The following is an 18,824-nucleotide window of genomic DNA, read 5'->3' as shown; positions in this document are numbered from 1 at the left end:
GAAGATTTTTGCTGAAGAAACAGTGGAATCTGTGACAAAACACCATTTATAAAGACGGAAAAGAGAAGAGCTCAGATTGCATAATCAAAGAGAAAAAAAAAATGAGAAACTTTGTCCTGGAGGCAAATGCACCTACTTCTCATTCACTCTCCTCCCTTTTCCACTACTTTTCCCATGAAATACATGCAAATCCCAACATGCACCAAGTTCTCCTCCAGGCACGATATACTTGTGTGGTTATGCAAGTCAGAAGCGGGTTGAATAGAGAGAGATACGGGGCGTTCCTGGCTGAGCAGCCTTGGAGAAGAGCGCTGCATTTACCAGTGCTAGAAAATAATTCAGTCACCCCCGAGAGCGTTTCTAGTGAAGGGATCACTGTTGTTCTAATCATACAGCGTGCACATTTCCTTCTTAATTAACTTTGTCTTCTTGCAGTATTGACGGTGCTTCTGAGTCTACACACTGGAGAAAAAAAATAAATAAAAGGCTAGAAATTCTGTGCGTGAGAGTTTTATCAGAATGAAGAGTGGTTTAAGGAGTAATTCAAGCAGAGCAGGAGCCTGCTGTTATCGATGAACGCCCCCAAGAAATCACACGCCCGGGCAGCGCAGGACACCCGGCTGCTGCTGTTCCTCACCCACTCGTGGGCTGGGACCGAGGGTCGTCGCCCCGAGGGGAGACCCCAAAACCGCCCCCGGCCCCGAGGGACCCTGAGGGGATCGTGAGAGGCCGTGAGAGGCAATGTGGGCGCCATGAGGAGACCAAATACCCCACTACCACCTCCACCCAAACGTGGAGGCGGCTCCTGCGCAAGCGCGTCCCGGCCCGCCTCAGGCCGGTGGCGGTTGCGGCCGTTGGGAGGGCGTATGGAGAGCCCCGGCCGCCTGTGGCGGGGAGCTGAGGGGGCAGCGGGAGCGACCTGCCGGGGCCGTACCTCGGGTCTCTCGGGCAGGGTGCTGCGGGCACCGGCCCTGGCCCGTTAGAGGAATCGTTGCTCTGAGTAGTTTGTGGCAGTGATGCTAATTGCCGCGTTTGGAGTAACTTTTTTAAAGTAGTCGATGGTGAATTCTTTAATGCGTAGCACAAAGGGCGCTCTCCTTGCTTTGCAGCTTGGGGTCAGCGAGATGGGGAATGGGTGAAATAAACCAGTCAGTTGCAGCGGTTTAGATCACCCTTTTACAATGAGGGAAAAGTACGGGTCCTAATGGAAGATGTGCAACTATCTCTGCAGCTTTTTAGCAATTAACTAGGGGGACACGCTTCCAAATCAGTATATTTAGTGTCCAGAAGTGCAAAAATATTGCAGGTTACGTTAACAGTGTCTACCTAACACCACAGAGTTGACACACTGACTCCTGTGTGTTTTTCCACCGGCGCACTCAGGTTTTTTTAACCAGTATTATGTCAGTGCCCGACTCTTCAGCAATCGACTCAGTAGCTGCACCAGTGGAGGCACAGGCAGGCTTTTATACTGATGCTTTAGGCTACTGGACACCATCCATCTTCCAGATCTGTATGTGCTGATAAGGGATGATACGAACCTCCTCCCAGCTGCTGTTGCCATCCTCCTCCCAGAGTTTGAGTTTTTGTGTGGACGATGTTTTACAGGGCTTCTGTGGAGTTAAATTATGGTAGCAGATGTTTGGGACGGTGATCGTAGGGCTCCAGCTGTATGGCTGTATTGAAAATGTCACAACTGGGGGCTTCTGGCAAGGTGTAAATGTTTGCAAAATATGGCCACAGATTCTTAAAATAAAGTATCCAGTAATTAAAGGAAAATATATATATATATCATTCAGGAGGCTGTAATCCTAACTGCTGTTTTTACAAAGGAAATTTATAAAAATGTGATGCAGTAACTAAAACTTCTCTGTACTTCTAAAAATTGTAGGTGATGGCCCCTGGAAGCAAATTTAAGAACTCTGAAATGATATTGCCATGTGAATGGGAAGAATGCTTCTTTGTAGGAAAATGCATGGAGGAGTTTTGTGATCACGTTGCAGAACACTTGAAAGAGTATCTACAGCACCCCCTGGAAACAGCAGGTGACTTGTGTCTCATGTCACACAAATTATGTTGCAGTATTGAAGATTATTTCCTAGGTTAGGAAGTAATACTGACTTCAGTTTACAGGCCCCACAGACCTTCATGACTTCCCAAGGATCCAGCTGCTTGAAGCCCTTAGACAAAGATTTACACTTGCTTTTTCCTTTTGATCTGATGGTCTTGGATTTTTGTTTCTGTGGATAGGTGTTACTAAAATGGAAAGAGACTGGAGAGGTGATCTGGGAACTTTTGCCGAGGGTTTTTCTAAGGCTAGGTCCTCAGCAGGTGCAATTGTCTAAAAAAGATTTTAGAGAATTGCTTTTGAATGGCAGAGTGCTTCCCTTTCAGGTAACTGGCCTGGTGCTTATGAATTCCAGGTTTGAAGTAGCAGTCTTATGAATCTTAATAGAAGAACAGAAACTTTTATTGTTCGTACGGTGTTTGCCTTGTTTGGTTACAGACACCAGTGCTGTTTTATGACTGGTGTTGTATTTTACATCTTTTTAATGGTCCTAAGTGTACTTAAAAGGAAAACAAAAAATCTGATTCTGCAGAAAATTATAGGCAGTCCCTGTGGATGTAATAGCAATAATATACTAGACTTGTTAATATAACTATTTTGGCTCTTGTGTATCCTGCTCTTTATTCTTAACACTGTAATCAAGTGTAATTACAGGTGTAGACGTTTTAATTAAAGGTGAATGAGTTTTAATTAAAGGTGAAAAAAGTAGAATTGAACCAACGTTAACAATGTCTGTGTGACCTAAACCAAAGAGTATCATAGTATATACCTAAGAAAAATACAAATTTTTACAAAATTTTCCCATTGAATCTGTGAAGCGCCTTCCTATAAAAAATTGTGTTTGAAGGTACAAAGCACGCTAGTGGTGCTACAATTTTAAGACAGCGGAAAATCTGTTTGCCACTGAGATTTGCAAGTTTTCCCTACCACATTATCAGCAGATAGCAATTACCAGTTTCCCTGATAAGGTTACTTACAGATCACGGGGTTATTGCAAATGTAAGTGCTGTTGGTGTTCTCACTATTGCAGCAACACCCACAGGTTTTACACAGAGTTTTGTAAAATGTTACTTCTTTCTTGTGTTTAGAGCAGTACCAGTGTTGGTGGAGAAATTGTGAATTTGGGGCAAAAGATCCCAGAGAGCTGATAACACACGTCAATTTTCACAGTTACCACACCAAACTGAAATTCGTGGGCTCCCAGTTATGGGCATTACACCACGACTTGCCGGCGTGTTTGCTGACCAGCCGTAGCTGGCATCAGTTACCACAGACCTCAGAGGAGTTTGTCTGCAATTGGGAGAATTGCAATGTAAGTGACATATGCTGAGATACTACTGATTTTTTTTCCTTTCCTAACTTTACCTTTGGATTTGACTGACTTGCTCAAACTTACCTCTGTACAATGCTTCCCACTATCCTCATAAATTAGATCTGGGGACTATTATGGTAGCCTTCACCAAAATGTAAACAAGATATTTGCATACCATCTATGACTTCAAATTTTCTTTCTCTTTATGGTGACTAAAATGATTTTTTCAGCAAAGATGAAACTTTCCTCGTGTTTTAAGAGCATACATGCAAATCTGTAATATATGCAGTTGAATGTTAAATTCATGAATTTGGTAGTTTCTAGAGAGGTCCAGAGAGCTTATCATTTATCAAAAGAAAAGTCTCAGAATATCTAATGTTTCTTTGAGCAGTTGGAAATGTTGTTTGGTTTTTGTTTTTGTTTTGTTTGTTTGTTTTTTTAATTTTTGACTGGGACAGAAATCAAATGCTTGCAATAGGCTTTTCTTACAAGTCTCACATTCAGTTGTGGCCAGGATTGGTTTCAACTAAAAATGGGTTGTATCTTGACCACTTTGTGGTGTCCTGTATTAAAGAAAACGATTATCCATTCACTTCCAACTGTGCTATTTCTGTATCACATGAACCAAGATGATTAGCAGCTGCTATACATATATTTTTTTTATTTTTTTTGAGAATGTTAACATAAATAGTGCTGCCCATGTACATTTATTTCTGTTTCTTAGAGGTGTTCACTCCTGATCAGAAGTGGCTTCAAACTGATATGATATTACAGGGAAGCACTTTCCCTGTCACTGTTGGACTCAGAAGCTCAGCTGTTATTTGTGGCCAGTGAGCGTTACCTTTGCATCTGTAGATGTGATGCCTTGCAGAAGAGCTTTTCATACCGCCCCCTTCTGTGTAACTGTTGGACGAGTTTGGTTTTAGACATCTACATCATCTACACTACTTCAGTCTCTGAGATGAGATAAATTACTGCTGTGTATCTATCCAATCTACGTTACTTTTTGTCATGTCGTATGAGTTTTTGATTTCATTTGACTTAAATGATATAATTGAAACCAAAGTGATACTGGAGAACAAGATACACCTGAAATGAGTTGTGCCATGGGAAAAGAAAACTGTAAAACTAGACAGTTTTGTAAACCTTATATGGGTAAATCTGATGTAGGCTTAGTAACATCAAATTACAAATCAAAACAAAAACTCTAATGCTTTTGAAAGGCCTTTCATCCTTTTACCTTATGTCTCCCTGGGCACTCCAATGACGCATGGGTTATCATCCTTAAATCCTTATCTATGACTTTTTCATATCAAAGTTGTGATAAAATTAAATTTATGACATAAATTATGCTTTTTGATGTTACAAACAAGAGCTAATGAGGATGAAAATATGTCCATGCAAGAGAATGTCAGACTGGTGATGCTGAATGAAGAGAATGTCAGACTGGTGATGGGATACATGCTGTATCCCTCACGTACACCACAGTGTTGAATTAGAGTAAGTGTAATGTTGGAGTGGAAATGTTTTTGTTTCCTGGTGGTAGTTATAGCTCATGCTTTGTTTTGCTAACCTTCTCCTTACTAAGTATAAGGTTATTTCTGGTTTCCTCTTAACATTTCAATTTACAGATTGTTTATGCCATAGCATATATAAAGGGTGAGTGTCTGGTCAGGCGAATGTTATTGTTGGACAGAATGCCCAGAAATATCCATTTGGCTCTTTTGGCTTTGAATTTAGAATACCTACACCCAAAAAACGCTTTGATATCTCTCTCTGATTTTTTTTTTCTTTATATAAGGAATGACATAAAATCATCAAGCAAAGTTTATAGGGAAAGGTAATTCTGTTGTTGACTCAATCTGTGAGAAATTCTCTCTCTGTAAGTGAGCATTTATTCACTATTGGATTAAGCATGGAAATACCCCCAGTCTCTTCTTTTTAAAGCTATATGCCTAAGCATGTAATACAGAGCATTATTTATAGTAACTTTGGGATGGTTTGCATAGTTTGATTACAAACTATTGTTACAAACAAATCTTATTACCCTTTTGCCTCATAGCATGTAGGAATCATATTTCTTACAGTAGTTACTTTAAGGTATCAAGGCTTTTTGATACATGCCAATCAGCCTTTACTTGCACAATGCAACAACTGATCTATTTATTTTAAAAAATGAAGTTAAGAAAAACTTCCAAGCCCTCAGAAGTTTGATTTTGCTGCACCTGCCGGTAAACACAGTCTTTGAAAAGCACACTTAAAAAAGAAAAGTCTTCACGTTCATCGATTTCATGTTCTGTATTTCATTTCTGTAAGTGGGCGCTTGTGGCAGATGGACTCCTTTAGTCCATAGCATTTTGCTAAATCTTTTTATACATGTTTTTTCAAGTTCAAACTATGTTGTGAATTTTATTAATTAAAAGAATGTTTCCCAACTTAGTAGGCAGGCTAGACTAGACCCAGGAGGTGGGGTAGGGCGCACTGCGAAGGAGAACTGTGAGGGCAGGGAAAGCTGCTTACATTTCCCACCCTCCTGCAAATATGTTCCCACAGTTATAAATATAATTCTCTTTGAAAATCGGCTATACAACTTCCCCCGACTCTTGCGGTGCCTCCTACCATGTCAGATTCTGTTTCCCCAAAGGTAAAGCTCCTAACTCTGGCAACAGCCCCCAAAGCTTCTCTCCTCCTCTATGTACATATAAAGAAATGCTCAAGAAAGTTCCGGGGAAAGACTTAGAGATGGTGCCAATAAATAAAAGCGGGTTTAACCCCTCTGTGGTCACTCTGATGAGGAAGTGAAGAGGCTTTCCATCACTGTCGAGCTTAATCCCTTTAGTTGATTCACCTTAATATGCCTGCATGTTTTCATATACACAGGACCTTGGATTTCTCAGATCATGTTTCAAGTCCTTCAGAGGAAATAAGGGCTTGTCTTCCCCGAGGAGCTATTGTGAAATACATTGGAGTACGAACTAAAAATGCAGCAGTTCACCTGCATTAACTCCTCATGTGAATGCTCTGTTCTGTGCAAATAATGCCTTTTAACACTTTAGCTTAATCCACTCTCCTAAGATTAGGATCATTAAAAACATAATACTAAGTGAATAATTTTTTTTTCATTTACATATTTTTCTTAAAAAGATAAATCTCTTTCAATCTGAATCAACTGTACATTATCTGCGGTGGCAATACCAGTGTAAGGAGGTGTTGTTTTTTTCCCCATTTCCTCTCCCTAGCATTTAAAGCCAGATCAATTCAGGTCAATCAGATTCTGTTTAATGCCTTGTCCCGATTCAATGTGTAGCCTTACAAAATTGGGCTAGTGAAGCGGGGAGGTTAAGGGGTTACGTTATTGGGAAATGAGAGAGGGATACTTTAAATTGCCACTGAGGACAGTCTGCAGCTGGATGACGCCCTGTGTGACTTTAAGAAGGTGCAGCATGCAGTGTACTTTCACTGCAGGTGTGGATTTTTGTGGACTGAGGAAGAGGCTAATTAAAGTTTAGTTGCCCCTTGTCGCACACACCGACTGGTGGAGCGCTCTGTCTATAACACCTCATTCAGTCTAATCATCGTGCAGCTTTCCTATTTCCTTCATAGCCTTCTCGTGAGCAGGTAGAAGTGAAGAATGGGTAGCATTCCCTCAATTAAGCTAGACAGGCTTCAACTACATGATGGTAGGTCCAAATTCAGGGCCTGGGTTTTGTGGTGGATACTGCCGAATGTTCTACATTTTTGTAATGATGTAATTTTCTTTCTGTTGGGGTGAGTTAATTAAATGTTACTGCAATATTTACTGATGTCTGTTTGGTTTCTAAAAGCACTTAATTCTATGGTCCTGTCAATTGATTTCCTGCCAAAACTGTCTTACTTCTCCATGCTTTTTTTTGTTGTTTGTTTTTAGGTTACTTTCAATAATCCAGAGTGGTTCTATCAACATGTTGCTCATCATGCTTATGCTACTGAGGAAGAAACTGTTACAGATCAGAAGAAAGCTGTTTATTGTCACTGGAAAGGTAGTTCATATAAAAAATTTAAATTGCAAAAAATAGTTTCTCTGCAACATTTCTTATAAAATTAACTGAGTAGTACATATTGCGTAGGACATTATAAGACCTTCAGATTTTTATTTTTTTTTAATCTAAAATAGTTGCAGAACACTTTTATTTTATAGCACCCATGATTTAAGTAGAATAGTTCATGTCATCCGTGGGACCAAATGTATTCAACTCCCTATTAGCGTAAGCTGAGAAATGTCAGTACTGACCAGGGTTTGGTTTCTTCATAATTCAGTCTGTGAATGTCAGTTTGTATACCATTCAAACAGACTTTTCAATTATATTCTACCACTCAGGACCAGGAATGTTTCCCTCACGATAACCTTTGATGGTGAGCTTACTCTCTGCTTACTCTCACCTGTCTCTTCAAATCAAGGGAAGCACACCCATTGTCATTCTAGTTTTTTCAACTAACTCTGTGGTGAGAAAGAGCACTTCTAATGCATTGTCTGTGTTGCTAGCTACCTCTCGTGTTAAAATTATCATCATGGCTTCAAAGCAGATGTTCTGCCCTTGGCTCTGTTTTAGAAGCCACATTCCATTGACAGTCTTTCATAGCAGATGCCTTTATTGTTTGAGTAAGGGCTAAAGTATGGACTGCCATCTGATGTACATGCCATTCGGCTTCAGACCTACAAAGTGTATGAGCAGAGCTTCTCAAGAAGAGAAGACTTTCTGCTGAAGAATAATGAGACAATTTGTTAGACTCTGGTCCTGGAGCAGATTCATTCTGTTTGCCTTAAAGCTGACAATTTAACGTGTGTCAACAAAGTCCTGATTTGATTGGAGTCCTCTTTATATCTAACTTGTATCCTCTTTATATCTAACCCTCCACATATAAGTATTTTCAGTTTATTAAAGTTACTTTTTAGAGTAGGTATTCACTGTGGGGATGGCCAAATCCAGTTTGTGGATGCAGGGCAACATCATCCCTTTCCATCCTGAGATCAGACGACAGATGCACATATTTTGGCTGGGGAATTCACTCCAGTTGCCTGATAGTGTAAAATCTGTAGTCCTTAGAGGAAAATAAAATCACATATCTGTGTGATCATAGCTTTCGAAAATATAGCCTATTGAGACAACTGAAAGGACTCTTCTGACTGTATAGCATAAATAACATAATGGGTAAAGGGAAGCGTGAAAGAAAAGGAGTATGACATCTTCAAATATGTTGAAGATATGCCCTGCTGCTAGGAACAGTGAAATCTGTTCTCCATGTTTGTGCTAGAAAGGATGAGAAGTAATGAGCTTCAGTTGTAACAAGAGAGGTGCAAGTAGGAAGTTAGGAAAGTCATTTTAAAGGAGTATATTAAAGTACTGTAGCAGTTGCCTCTTGAACTCATGGAAGTTCTCTGTCACTGAGGAACTGAGAAGACCTCTTTTGAGACAAAGATTCTGCCTCAAAAAATAAATGTGTATATATCCTGGGTGTTGTGGGGTCTATATTAGTCTGTGATCTGGACATTCAGGGTGGTGATGAACATTTGAAAGCAACATGGAGAATCATAATGTCCAGGAAGTGAAAGACAACTTTTCATTCCAACCCCCAAATTAAGAAACACGCACAGGCAAGTGAGGTCTCATCTCCACGAGGAAGCAGTTGGCGTGGAACTGGGACAACAGATAGCACCAGTCTTTTCCCGGGACCCTCAGTGTACTGGTTGGTGGTCTGAGTTTGTTTGAATTTGTGGAGGTACGGCAAGAATGCGCTGATCTGCAAGGAAAGGCAAACTGTGAGTTAAGGGTGACAGTAAGGCAGGCAGGGACCTCACCGGCAGGGTGCAGTCTCACAGAACCTGAACAAGAGCAGAGAAGGTCTGGTGGTGCCAGCCAGGGTCAGCCACAGCCACTGGACAAGTCCACAGGAACGAGACAGGCCCAGGGCCAAGCCAGGAAGCTCATTCAGCAAGTCAGAGGCAGGGGCAGTGAGGTGCAAGGCCCCTCACAGCATCCCTACAGTGCAGGTAAATGCAGGTCCCAAGCCAGAACACTCAGGGTGCATGAGTGGAGGCTTCTTGCTGCTCTCTCTCTCAACTTAGCTCAAGTGTCATCAAGGGTTATGCGGCGTCACCGTATTAGAGCGGACCTCAAACACAAGCAACTGAACTTGTAGATGTGTGAGGTGGAAGAGGCCATAGGGGAGGATGGCAGAGAGTGATGGCCACAGGCTGGTCAGGCAGCCAGAAGCTGTTGACCTTGACAGAGTTCACAAATTAAGGATGTAAAAGGGTGATTTAGTCAGATGTCCTATATATCACATTTTGAACCTGGAGTTGAACGGAGACAGACATCTTTGGGTTGCACTGGAAGAATATTCACTCCTCCAGCTCCTGACATTGACATGGGACCTTGCCTTTTTTCTGTGGCCCCTCCTGACCAGAAGCATCCTGTACTCAGTGAAGATGAAGGAGAGACACTGATGATCCTATTTCCTCATTGTAGGCAAGGTGAGGTTTTAGGTTTCCTTTGTCTTTTAATGAAGAATCTAGGGCTTTGCCCTTTGCTAAGTATGTTAATCTGAAGCTCAGAGGTCCTTTCCAGGAAGTTGTCTCTATTCTGCTGCCTGGTGTGGATGTGGATTGTTATCAAGACTATGGCATTTCTTTCTATTAGAGAGAAAGTCCCCATGAGTAGTAAAAATGGAACTTGGAACTCATGATGCACCTACTTGATTAAATGAACTAGGTGAATCATTTCTGTTAAATTAATTTTACGTATTAATTTCTGAGACCTAAAGGTATCCAACCTGTCATTGAGTTTGATTCACTTGATGACCATTTCATTGCATCATCCACAAAGAATCTTTTACCTTTTCCTCCCTCTTGTTCTTGAATTTGAATTTAGTCTTCTTGACTCTTAAGAGTCTCTGATTGGGTCCAGGCTGTTTACTTCACCTTTCTAAAAATGTAGTTTTCTGCATAGCCGTTATCTTTGGTAGGTAGATGAGAGTCTTGTGGCAGCTTCTTCTTATGTTATATGGCAGGGTATTCCTTCACAACTATCTGAAGTTTTCTACTGAGAGCTCTTCTTGAGCTTCATTTAAGCCAACACATTAACCTACTAGACCCTTATGTGTCACATGTCAATAACCAGAACTTTCTAGTTGTGTTGTTCTTGCTCTATGTCTACAGTACCAGTCTGTTCCTGAGCTCAAGAGGTCTGACACAGCTATTTATATGCAAAGATTGTTTGGTGGATAGCTGATTGCGTGTGGTTAACCACTACGTGAATGTGTATGTAAAGATAGAAAAACATGAAGATAAAAAAAAAAAAAAAGAGGTCAGTAAGCGGAGTTCTTTCACATGTATTCACTACCCCGTCATATTCTCCTGTTTCTCAAGAGAACAAGAGAAGTTTGCTGGGGTTCTGTGATAGCAACAGAGGTAGTAATTAATTTTATCTCTGTTCTACTTTACAAACATACAGGTGGAGTCAAAAACTTTTATGCCTGATGATGGAAGGTATAAGAACATGCCCTCTGCAAATTCAAAACTAGAATTTTCTTAAGGAAGGACATGTGGACAACATGTCTCGAAGAATTCTGATTACTGACAAATAATATGACTTTGTCACAGATATTTGCGGGGTTAAATGTCACATGAGGTTTGCAACAGTCTGGTTGTTGTTGTTGTTGCTTCTCCCAGAAGAGGTTTTACTTTGGGTTTTTAAAAATACAGTGGTAAGACATATGTAATAGACTTTGCTGTTTCTATTCAAGAAAGACTGTAGCACTCATGTGCAGCTGTTTTTTGTTTGTTTGTTTGTTTTGTCTATTTGTGTTAGACTGCTTAGGAGTATTTAAAGGCAAGCACAAGCTATGGGATCATTTAAGAACCCACACGCAAGAAAGAGTTGTAGCATGTCCTACTTGTGGAGGAATGTTCTCCAATAACACTAAGTTTTTTGATCACGTAAAGAGACAAGTTTCAGAAGATAGTAAGTCAATATGCTTTTATTTTGTGTATATTTTAAAGAGATTTTCATTTAAGGTGTTTTATAACAAATGTGCACACGTAGTCTCATAAATAATTCTGTTCTTCTTACAAGTCAATCTCATGAAAGTATGAGTATGTTGGTGATGGAAAGTAAAAGTATTCTAGGTTATTGACGGAAGAATTGACTCAAATTTCAAACTGTTAGTGTTTTGAACATTGTTATCTGACTGAGGATGAAATTAAGTTACTGATAAACAATCCTTTTCATTAAGCCTAAACTAAGTTTTCTTCTAAAGAGTATTGGTAATGAAAAAGAATACTGAAACTGTCCCAATGTTGTTTTAGCTTATTCACAAAACTGGCAGCTATAGGTTATTAATTAATGTATCTTTCACAAGTGATTTGTATCACCACTAAATAATTTCTATTTAAATTTAGAACAAATATTTGTTTGCCAGAACTGTCACAAACATTTTGCCAATGAAAGACTGCTACGAGATCACATGAGAGGACATGGTAAGTCAGAGCTTTTTAAAATTAAAACATGCTTTTCTCAAGGTCACCTTATACAGAAGAGCTTTTGATAAACTACAGAGTTACTAAGGTATTGTTGTATCAGCTAAGAAAATTAATAGACAAAACTAGGGCAACTGGGTTACAAATTCTGGAAAGCAAGAATTTCACTGAAGCAAGGGAACCCCCTTCTTCATGCCTTCTGATGAAAAAGTTTAAGGGGCTTTTCAGTGTGGGCTTTTCTATTTTGCAGTAGCTTCCTGTGCAGATGCTTATTCTTCACTTGCATCCCTGTTTACTTGCTTTCATGACTGGGTGAATGGTTAAAGCCAAAGTAGTGTTTGAGCTTGAGCTGCAACTCTGCTCACTTCACAGTACATAATCAGCTTCACTCAAATAGCATAGTCCTTCACTGACCTAACCACAATCTCCCTCAGGTCCCCAAATTATTCCCACAAGTTATACTACAACAGCTATGACTTGCTGGGAAAGAATCCTACAGCATCCAAGCACAAGGAAACATGTGATATTGCTCTTGGACATACAGGAAATACAGAAGCCGAGAAGCGGGTGGGTCTTTGCTTTGGGAACAGGAATATTTGAACCATGTAGCCAGACCTGGGTACCAGTTATTTAGGTTGTATAAACATACAAGTAGCTATGTGCGGACTTGCTCAGTCACAGTAGATTCTACATTCTAGTTGCATTTGTAAAGAAAACATGATTTTCTAGTTGCATTTGTAAAGAAAACATGAAACATCGAGGAGTTGGACTCAGTGATCCTTATGGGTCCCTTCCAACTTGGGATATTCTAAGATTCTATGATTTTTCACTGTCTGCAACTCAACACATTGATGCTTAACACTATACATTTGATTTGGTGCTTACTGTGAGCTACCAAGATTAACCATGTTCATATTTAAATATGTTTATACTTGGCGTGCATCTACCTAAAATATCTTAATTTTAATATTTTATGTCAGAAAGTAGAGAAAGATTTTTGTTTACTAGACTAGTTTTATTCCTTTGTGTCAAGGTGATTTTGGACAGAAAATGGAAATAGATACAAATTTATTTATTTTTATTAGCTAATGAAGCAGTATAAATATGCTGAGGTTGTTTTTTTTTGTTTAATTAAAGCATAATACACATTAAAATAGATTTGATATCTAAAATAAGACGTGGTGAACAGGGCTGTTTGTTTCTGGTCCCTCTGGCTGCATCTAAACCTTTGTGAACTGTACAAGGGGCCTGGCTGGCCCTGTCCCCTGATAATTCATCCTGTACCCTGCTTGCACAGCCAGGGAAACTCACAGGGTGGCTGGACCTAGGAACAAGGATGATGTGATCCTGTGTCATGTCCCAGTAAACCACTGTGAACCAGCTGCAACGTGAACTTGGCTGAAGAAGCTGTGAAGCAATCCTGGGTCCAATTGTTTAGGCACAACATAAATCCCTTCAGACATTAGAGCCAGTTACTTTCTCGGTTCATGATTCAGCTTTCTTTAAAAATTCTGGCAGCATACATGTCTGCTAGTGCAGACTGCCAGTGCAGACATGACATTTTAAGATTCTTACTCCAGCATATTTCATAATAGCTTTCTGGTATAGATAAATAGTGAAAATTATGCCCATCTATAAGAAATTAGCCAGAGATAAGTTGTGATGTGAAGGCAAAGTCTGTGGGTATTTTGAAATTGCTCCCCACATGGATACATTTACGTGCCAGAAGACGAAGTAAACTGTTGGATACTACCATTTCAAGAGACTTCACTGGTGCAGTTCTATAGATTGTTACTCCAGACTAATTTTGCACATGAAGCTATTTATTTTAGGGAGAAAAAAAAAATCCTACTTCAAGGCAAGCTATGAGGAAAGGTGTTTATGCAAGGATTCCAGAGCAGTTAGAACACATTATATTTACTTCCTTTTTTTTTTTTGAGAAAACACGAACACTCCAACTGCATGATTTTCCCTGGCCACCTGCAGAGCACCAGTCTGATCATAAAATAAGGCATTATTTCAGGGTCCTAAATATGACAGGTTTTGTTGAAATCCCATACTTCTTTGTTAAGACTCTCCCTACCGCATTCATCAGGTTGCTGATTCACACGCAGCAAAGCAAGCATTTGTCCAGCTAAGATGCTGCAGTCCTGCCTGCCAACGTGCCAGAGGTTCTCCCCTGTTCCAGAGTCAGCAGAGCAAACCTGTGCCTCTGCCACTGCAGTTCAAAGTCTGGCAGCTTAGCAAGCACCTACCATTATTATGCCTTAAGCAAATATATCCGAATGTGAAACGGGGAGGCGGAGGGCAGACACATATTCCTTCTACCACCTTTTTAAAGAGTGGTAATACCTTAAACATTAAAGGTAGATTTGCCAGTGCTTGTCTGTCAGAAGGCCTCCAGACAACGTGCACCTTTTAGGAATCCTCCCAAAGTGCTAAAGGCAAGAAGATAATCATCCTTTTGTTAGAGCCTGGAGAGTGAAACATGATCCTCTACATCTTTTTCCCTTACCTTTTTTGAAAGTAACTCGAAACATTGTAATAGTATATATACATATAAAAGATTACTGTTATTTGACTACTCTTTCTGTTCTACCTGTGTTCCATTTTTATCTTTTTTTTTTCTCTGTATATTTTGTTCCTGAATTATTGTAATCTGTTAATTTTAATATGAGTTTGTAATACATTTTCTTTTCATGTGTCATAGTGGACTGAACGTCCTGCTGAAGTCGTGATGCAGAACTGAAAGTATCTTTCTTTCTACAGTTAACCGTGTTACGTGCCCGCTTTGTGATGTAGTATGCACAAGTGTCTCCTCACTGAAAGCACACACCAGATACCGACACTGTGATGAACGCCCTTTCCATTGTCACCTCTGTGTCAGCAGGTCAGAAAATTTAAGGCTTGTAGCTCTGCGAGCAGAACTGTAGAACTCAGTTTTTACATAGGAGTTAACAGAGAGAAGAAAACCTTTCAACCACTAAAACAGTCAACTGGTCAAGGAAGAAATGTAATAGATTTATCTGCTGTTCATCTGCCTTCATCTGTTAAAACGTTGTGGTTCATGAACTTCTGGTAAAGTAGGATTGATGTTTTAAAGGGGACTTTTCTTGGCAAGACTGTGTGGACTATAAAATGGTCCATGATGATGGCAAGTGGAGATGTGTGGCAGTAGTGCCTTAAACTGTGGGTTTTGCCATTGCGAATGATCGCTGGCCATTTCCTGGGAGAGCCGTAATCTTCTGAGTGATTTTTCTGCCACAGGTTCACCACACCTTTTGCTGTCTTGTTCTCTGATTTTTCTCTGGCAGTTTCTTTTCTGCTTTCATCATATGATGCTGAACAGCAATGAAATAATAATATTAAAAAAAGACATAAAAATATACCATTGTGATGTGATAGACCAAGTTGTGGATGTGCGATGTGATAGACCAAGCACTGGATTGGCAAATTATGTGTAACTTTTGCCAGGGAAGATGAGAGGTCTAGCCTTTTTATGCCGAAAGTAGGATGAAGTAAACAAGTATTTAAGTACTCTTGTGTTCACACTGTGGGTGGACACAAGGAAACAATCTGAATTTCTAGACCAGAAATAATGAAATGACTGATCCATAATGGACAATAATTTTCTCAGTGTGAACAGAAAGAGAGGCTGATGCCTTGCAACATAGTTGTGGAAAAATCACCTAGATTTGGGCATGCCATGGATGTGTGGGAAGAAAGAAGGAATGGAAAATGAAATACAGAGCACATCAAAGAGATTATCCCCTTTTCACAGGTGGAAAAACTGAGGTAGAGAAGAGAAATGATTTACACATATTCCGCTTTCACTTGTCATTGTCAGAGCCAAAAATTACTACCTCCCAGTCCTAAACATTAACCACAAGACTACTCCTCTGTACTATTATATCTGTTATTTGTTTTACCTTGTTTTCAGTTTTAAGAACGCGTATGATCTGCATAAACATGTTGAAACACACAATGATTCAGATGCCTACAGCTGTGATGTTGAAGGATGTGGTTTTACTTCACGGACTTTACAAACTTTGAAACAGCATTACAAGAGAGCACATGTGGTGAGTATATTAAATAGCAGAATAGAATATATTGCTATAAGTGATCCTAAGTTTCAAATCTACATGTGTTTAGTTTTATATGAATGAAGGAAATATTTCATTTTTCCATCAAATCAAGTATCTATTTGCACATATTTCTAGGACTCTTGTATTATGCAAATACCTGATTCATCCTTACCTATAGATTTTGATTGCTTACTTTAAGTACATGCAGTTGCATACTCACAGTCTTGAATTTCAGCCAACCCCCCAACTTATGTTTTTTTTTTTCTTTAAAATAACATGCCAATCCTAATCTGAAATGCAAAATATTTCAGGGATTAAAATCCAATGTCACCTTTCTCCTCATGTTGATACTCCACCCTTAGAGCTAATATGTAACCTGGAAATAGAGAAACTATAAAACATGTAATGCTTACATCCCTTCTGATCATGTGAGTCTTTCATCACAACATTAAAATACAGTTTTGGCTGCAATGGTTCATGCACACTTCTTGCCTGTTTCTTCAACTTTCTGAATTATGACCACTGCTATATTGTAAACTGTGAAGGTTTTAGTGGAAGCTATATTGTCACACTACTACTGAAGATATGTGCAGTACTGAAGGCAGTAAAGACAACTTACATGTTCAATGAGGTTCCTTAAGCAGACAAGTCTGCCTAAAACCCACACATTTAAAACTTTTTAGGGAGTTAACTTCAAAAAGGTTTTTAGCTAGATAGTGTAGTTTCCCCCTTTTCAACAAAGGATTAATTGTCCTCATGCAGATTTGCAAGTCTTAAATTACTCAAACACTATTTCTTTCCAAGAGTAATGGTATTCTGAAATACAAATGCCACATCTGTCAGAAATGTTTCTGCTGGAGTTATTCATTGACCCTACATCTTCGAAAAGCACACAAACTCAGCAGTCATTCTCGTTTCAGGTATGTTATCAGTTGATTCTTGTTCAGATTATAAAGTAACTTTTTTTTTTTGTAGGTTTTGTATAAGAGATCCAGATATTTAATTAAATGCTGTCTTATGTTTGGTCCAGCTTTAAATACTCAGTGAAATATTGTGAAACAATTTATATCTTAGATTTCACTATCATGATGGAAAACCTAGTGTAAAGATGGTCAAAGTATTTTGTTTTTATAGCCTTTACCACTGGGAAATTCTTGTAACCTAGATTGTTGAAATAATTTTTTTTTGACCATGTAAGTTGTATCCGCCAAGGAAGTAAGCTGTGCATAAATATATCAACAGCTTCTGAAGTACAAACAAGTCACACTCTCCATTTTAGAACAAGAAAATTCAGCAAATGAAATATAATTGTGAATAGGTATTTCTTATTTTATATTAAGTGAGATGTATTTGATGAAAAATACTTATTGGAACCCTATTGCATTTGTCTCTTCATACAGAGTGTTTTTTGTTTGAGTACAACATAATAGCAATCTGATTCATCTTCTAATTGCAGACATTTTCAATTTTGGTAATCATATTAGATGTTATTTTCTGCTGTAAATACTGTGTTTGTAACTTGCATTTTCAATTCTATTCCCTTAGGTATAAAGAAGATGATGAGGGCCACATGAGTTTGAATTTAGCAGTATATAATGCTGTCACAGGCTTAGGTCAGACTCCTAATAACAAGATGATAATAAATAAGTTGTCAGTAAGTCAAAATAGTTTTGAAAGAGAAGGAGGGGACTCTTGCGAAAGGGACACTTCAACAGCAGAAGTACTTTTCACACAACTTCAGCCATGGTTACAAGCTACTGGAGAAAATGTTCTGGTAGAAGCAGAGTTTTCTATACCTGAGCTTGTGTATTCGGAACTTCAGACCGCAGTACAGACATTTGAAAGCTGTTCTACTTCCTCGAGAGTTGATGAAGCCACACCAGTGAATGTGAAGGAAAAACTAATAGAAATTGACCTGGGCTTGGGAATTCAGATGGCTTTCTAGAAAAACAGTGTTTTTCTGGATTTAGCTGTGAAAAGTATACTCTTCAGAAGAGGTGTATTTTTTTTAAGCAAAACATTTTAAGAAGTCTGCACTTTTATCCTTGTCAAAATCTTGTGTATAATACTGTCTGTCTTTTCTCTGCTTTCATGTTAAATTATTCTAATGTGCTTAGAGTATATATATGCAAGATACACACAATATTATGCACATATAATATGTTCATTAATAACCCTTTGGAGAAGAAAGTTTTAAGTTTCACATATTCATATAGCATATATATGTGTGTGTATATTTATTTATTTATAAAACAAATATAGCCCTTGGGGGAAAGCATTGACACAATACACGAGGCAAAGTTTGAAACGGTACGGAATACATCCCATTATTTATTACTCCACTATGCTATTTATTAGGAATGAGATAACAGCTTGTGAGAGATATATATATAAAAGTTACGTTTTTTTTCTGCTGGTTTCTTAGCTTTATTTACTGACTTTAAAATTCTTTCAAGAGTTATTATAGAGACATTTTTATAATGGACTTTTAAGCTACAATGCACTGTTAAATGAATGCATTAAACTGAAAGCAATGGTTATGTATAAATAAAACAGTTAAAGATATTCATAGAGCTGAACTTAGAATTTATGTAGAGTTTGCTGTAATTGAAATTTTGTAGTTATTTGTTGGGTGCTACAGGTACAATGACGAGAAAGCAAAATAACAATATTGACAGCATAGCTAAAAATGCCTACCTCTGTTTCCGTAAATATTTCCATATAGCCATGGTTATCCTGACCCGTTAGGAAAAGTGCTTGCTAAAGACATTATTAATTTGATTCTTGTATAAAGGGCAGAGACAAAAAGACAGCTATCTTTCATCACAGTAAAAATGAAATCCG

The 18,824-nt window shown here is 38.8% G+C and overlaps 1 protein-coding gene across 1 annotated transcript; it reads left to right on the top strand.

Moving 5' to 3' along the window:
- The first annotated feature begins 10,773 nt into the window (after positions 1-10,773).
- Positions 10,774-17,925, top strand: LOC118247796 (histone H4 transcription factor-like). Its single transcript, XM_050712059.1, has 7 exons — positions 10,774-10,827; positions 11,228-11,380; positions 11,818-11,895; positions 14,665-14,785; positions 15,836-15,974; positions 16,785-16,900; positions 17,526-17,925. Exons 2-7 carry the CDS (start codon positions 11,323-11,325, stop codon positions 17,923-17,925), a joined length of 912 nt encoding a protein of 303 aa, XP_050568016.1. The 5' UTR covers positions 10,774-10,827; positions 11,228-11,322.
- Positions 17,926-18,824: the final 899 nt, after the last annotated feature.

This window comes from Cygnus atratus, chromosome 1 (genome assembly GCF_013377495.2).
Source record: "Cygnus atratus isolate AKBS03 ecotype Queensland, Australia chromosome 1, CAtr_DNAZoo_HiC_assembly, whole genome shotgun sequence".
Classification (NCBI taxonomy): Eukaryota; Metazoa; Chordata; class Aves; order Anseriformes; family Anatidae; genus Cygnus; species Cygnus atratus.
The sequence above is the reverse complement of the archived record's forward strand: the minus strand, read 5'-3'. Positions and strand labels throughout refer to the sequence as shown.

Coding starts and splice junctions, on each gene's coding strand:
- LOC118247796 (XM_050712059.1), top strand. CDS start 11,323: ATGTTCTCCAATAACACTAAGTTTTTTGATCACGTAAAGAGACAAGTT. Junction 14,786..15,835: donor TGTCACCTCTGTGTCAGCAG/GTCAGAAAATTT, acceptor CCTTGTTTTCAG/TTTTAAGAACGCGTATGATC. Junction 16,901..17,525: donor AGCAGTCATTCTCGTTTCAG/GTATGTTATCAG, acceptor CTATTCCCTTAG/GTATAAAGAAGATGATGAGG.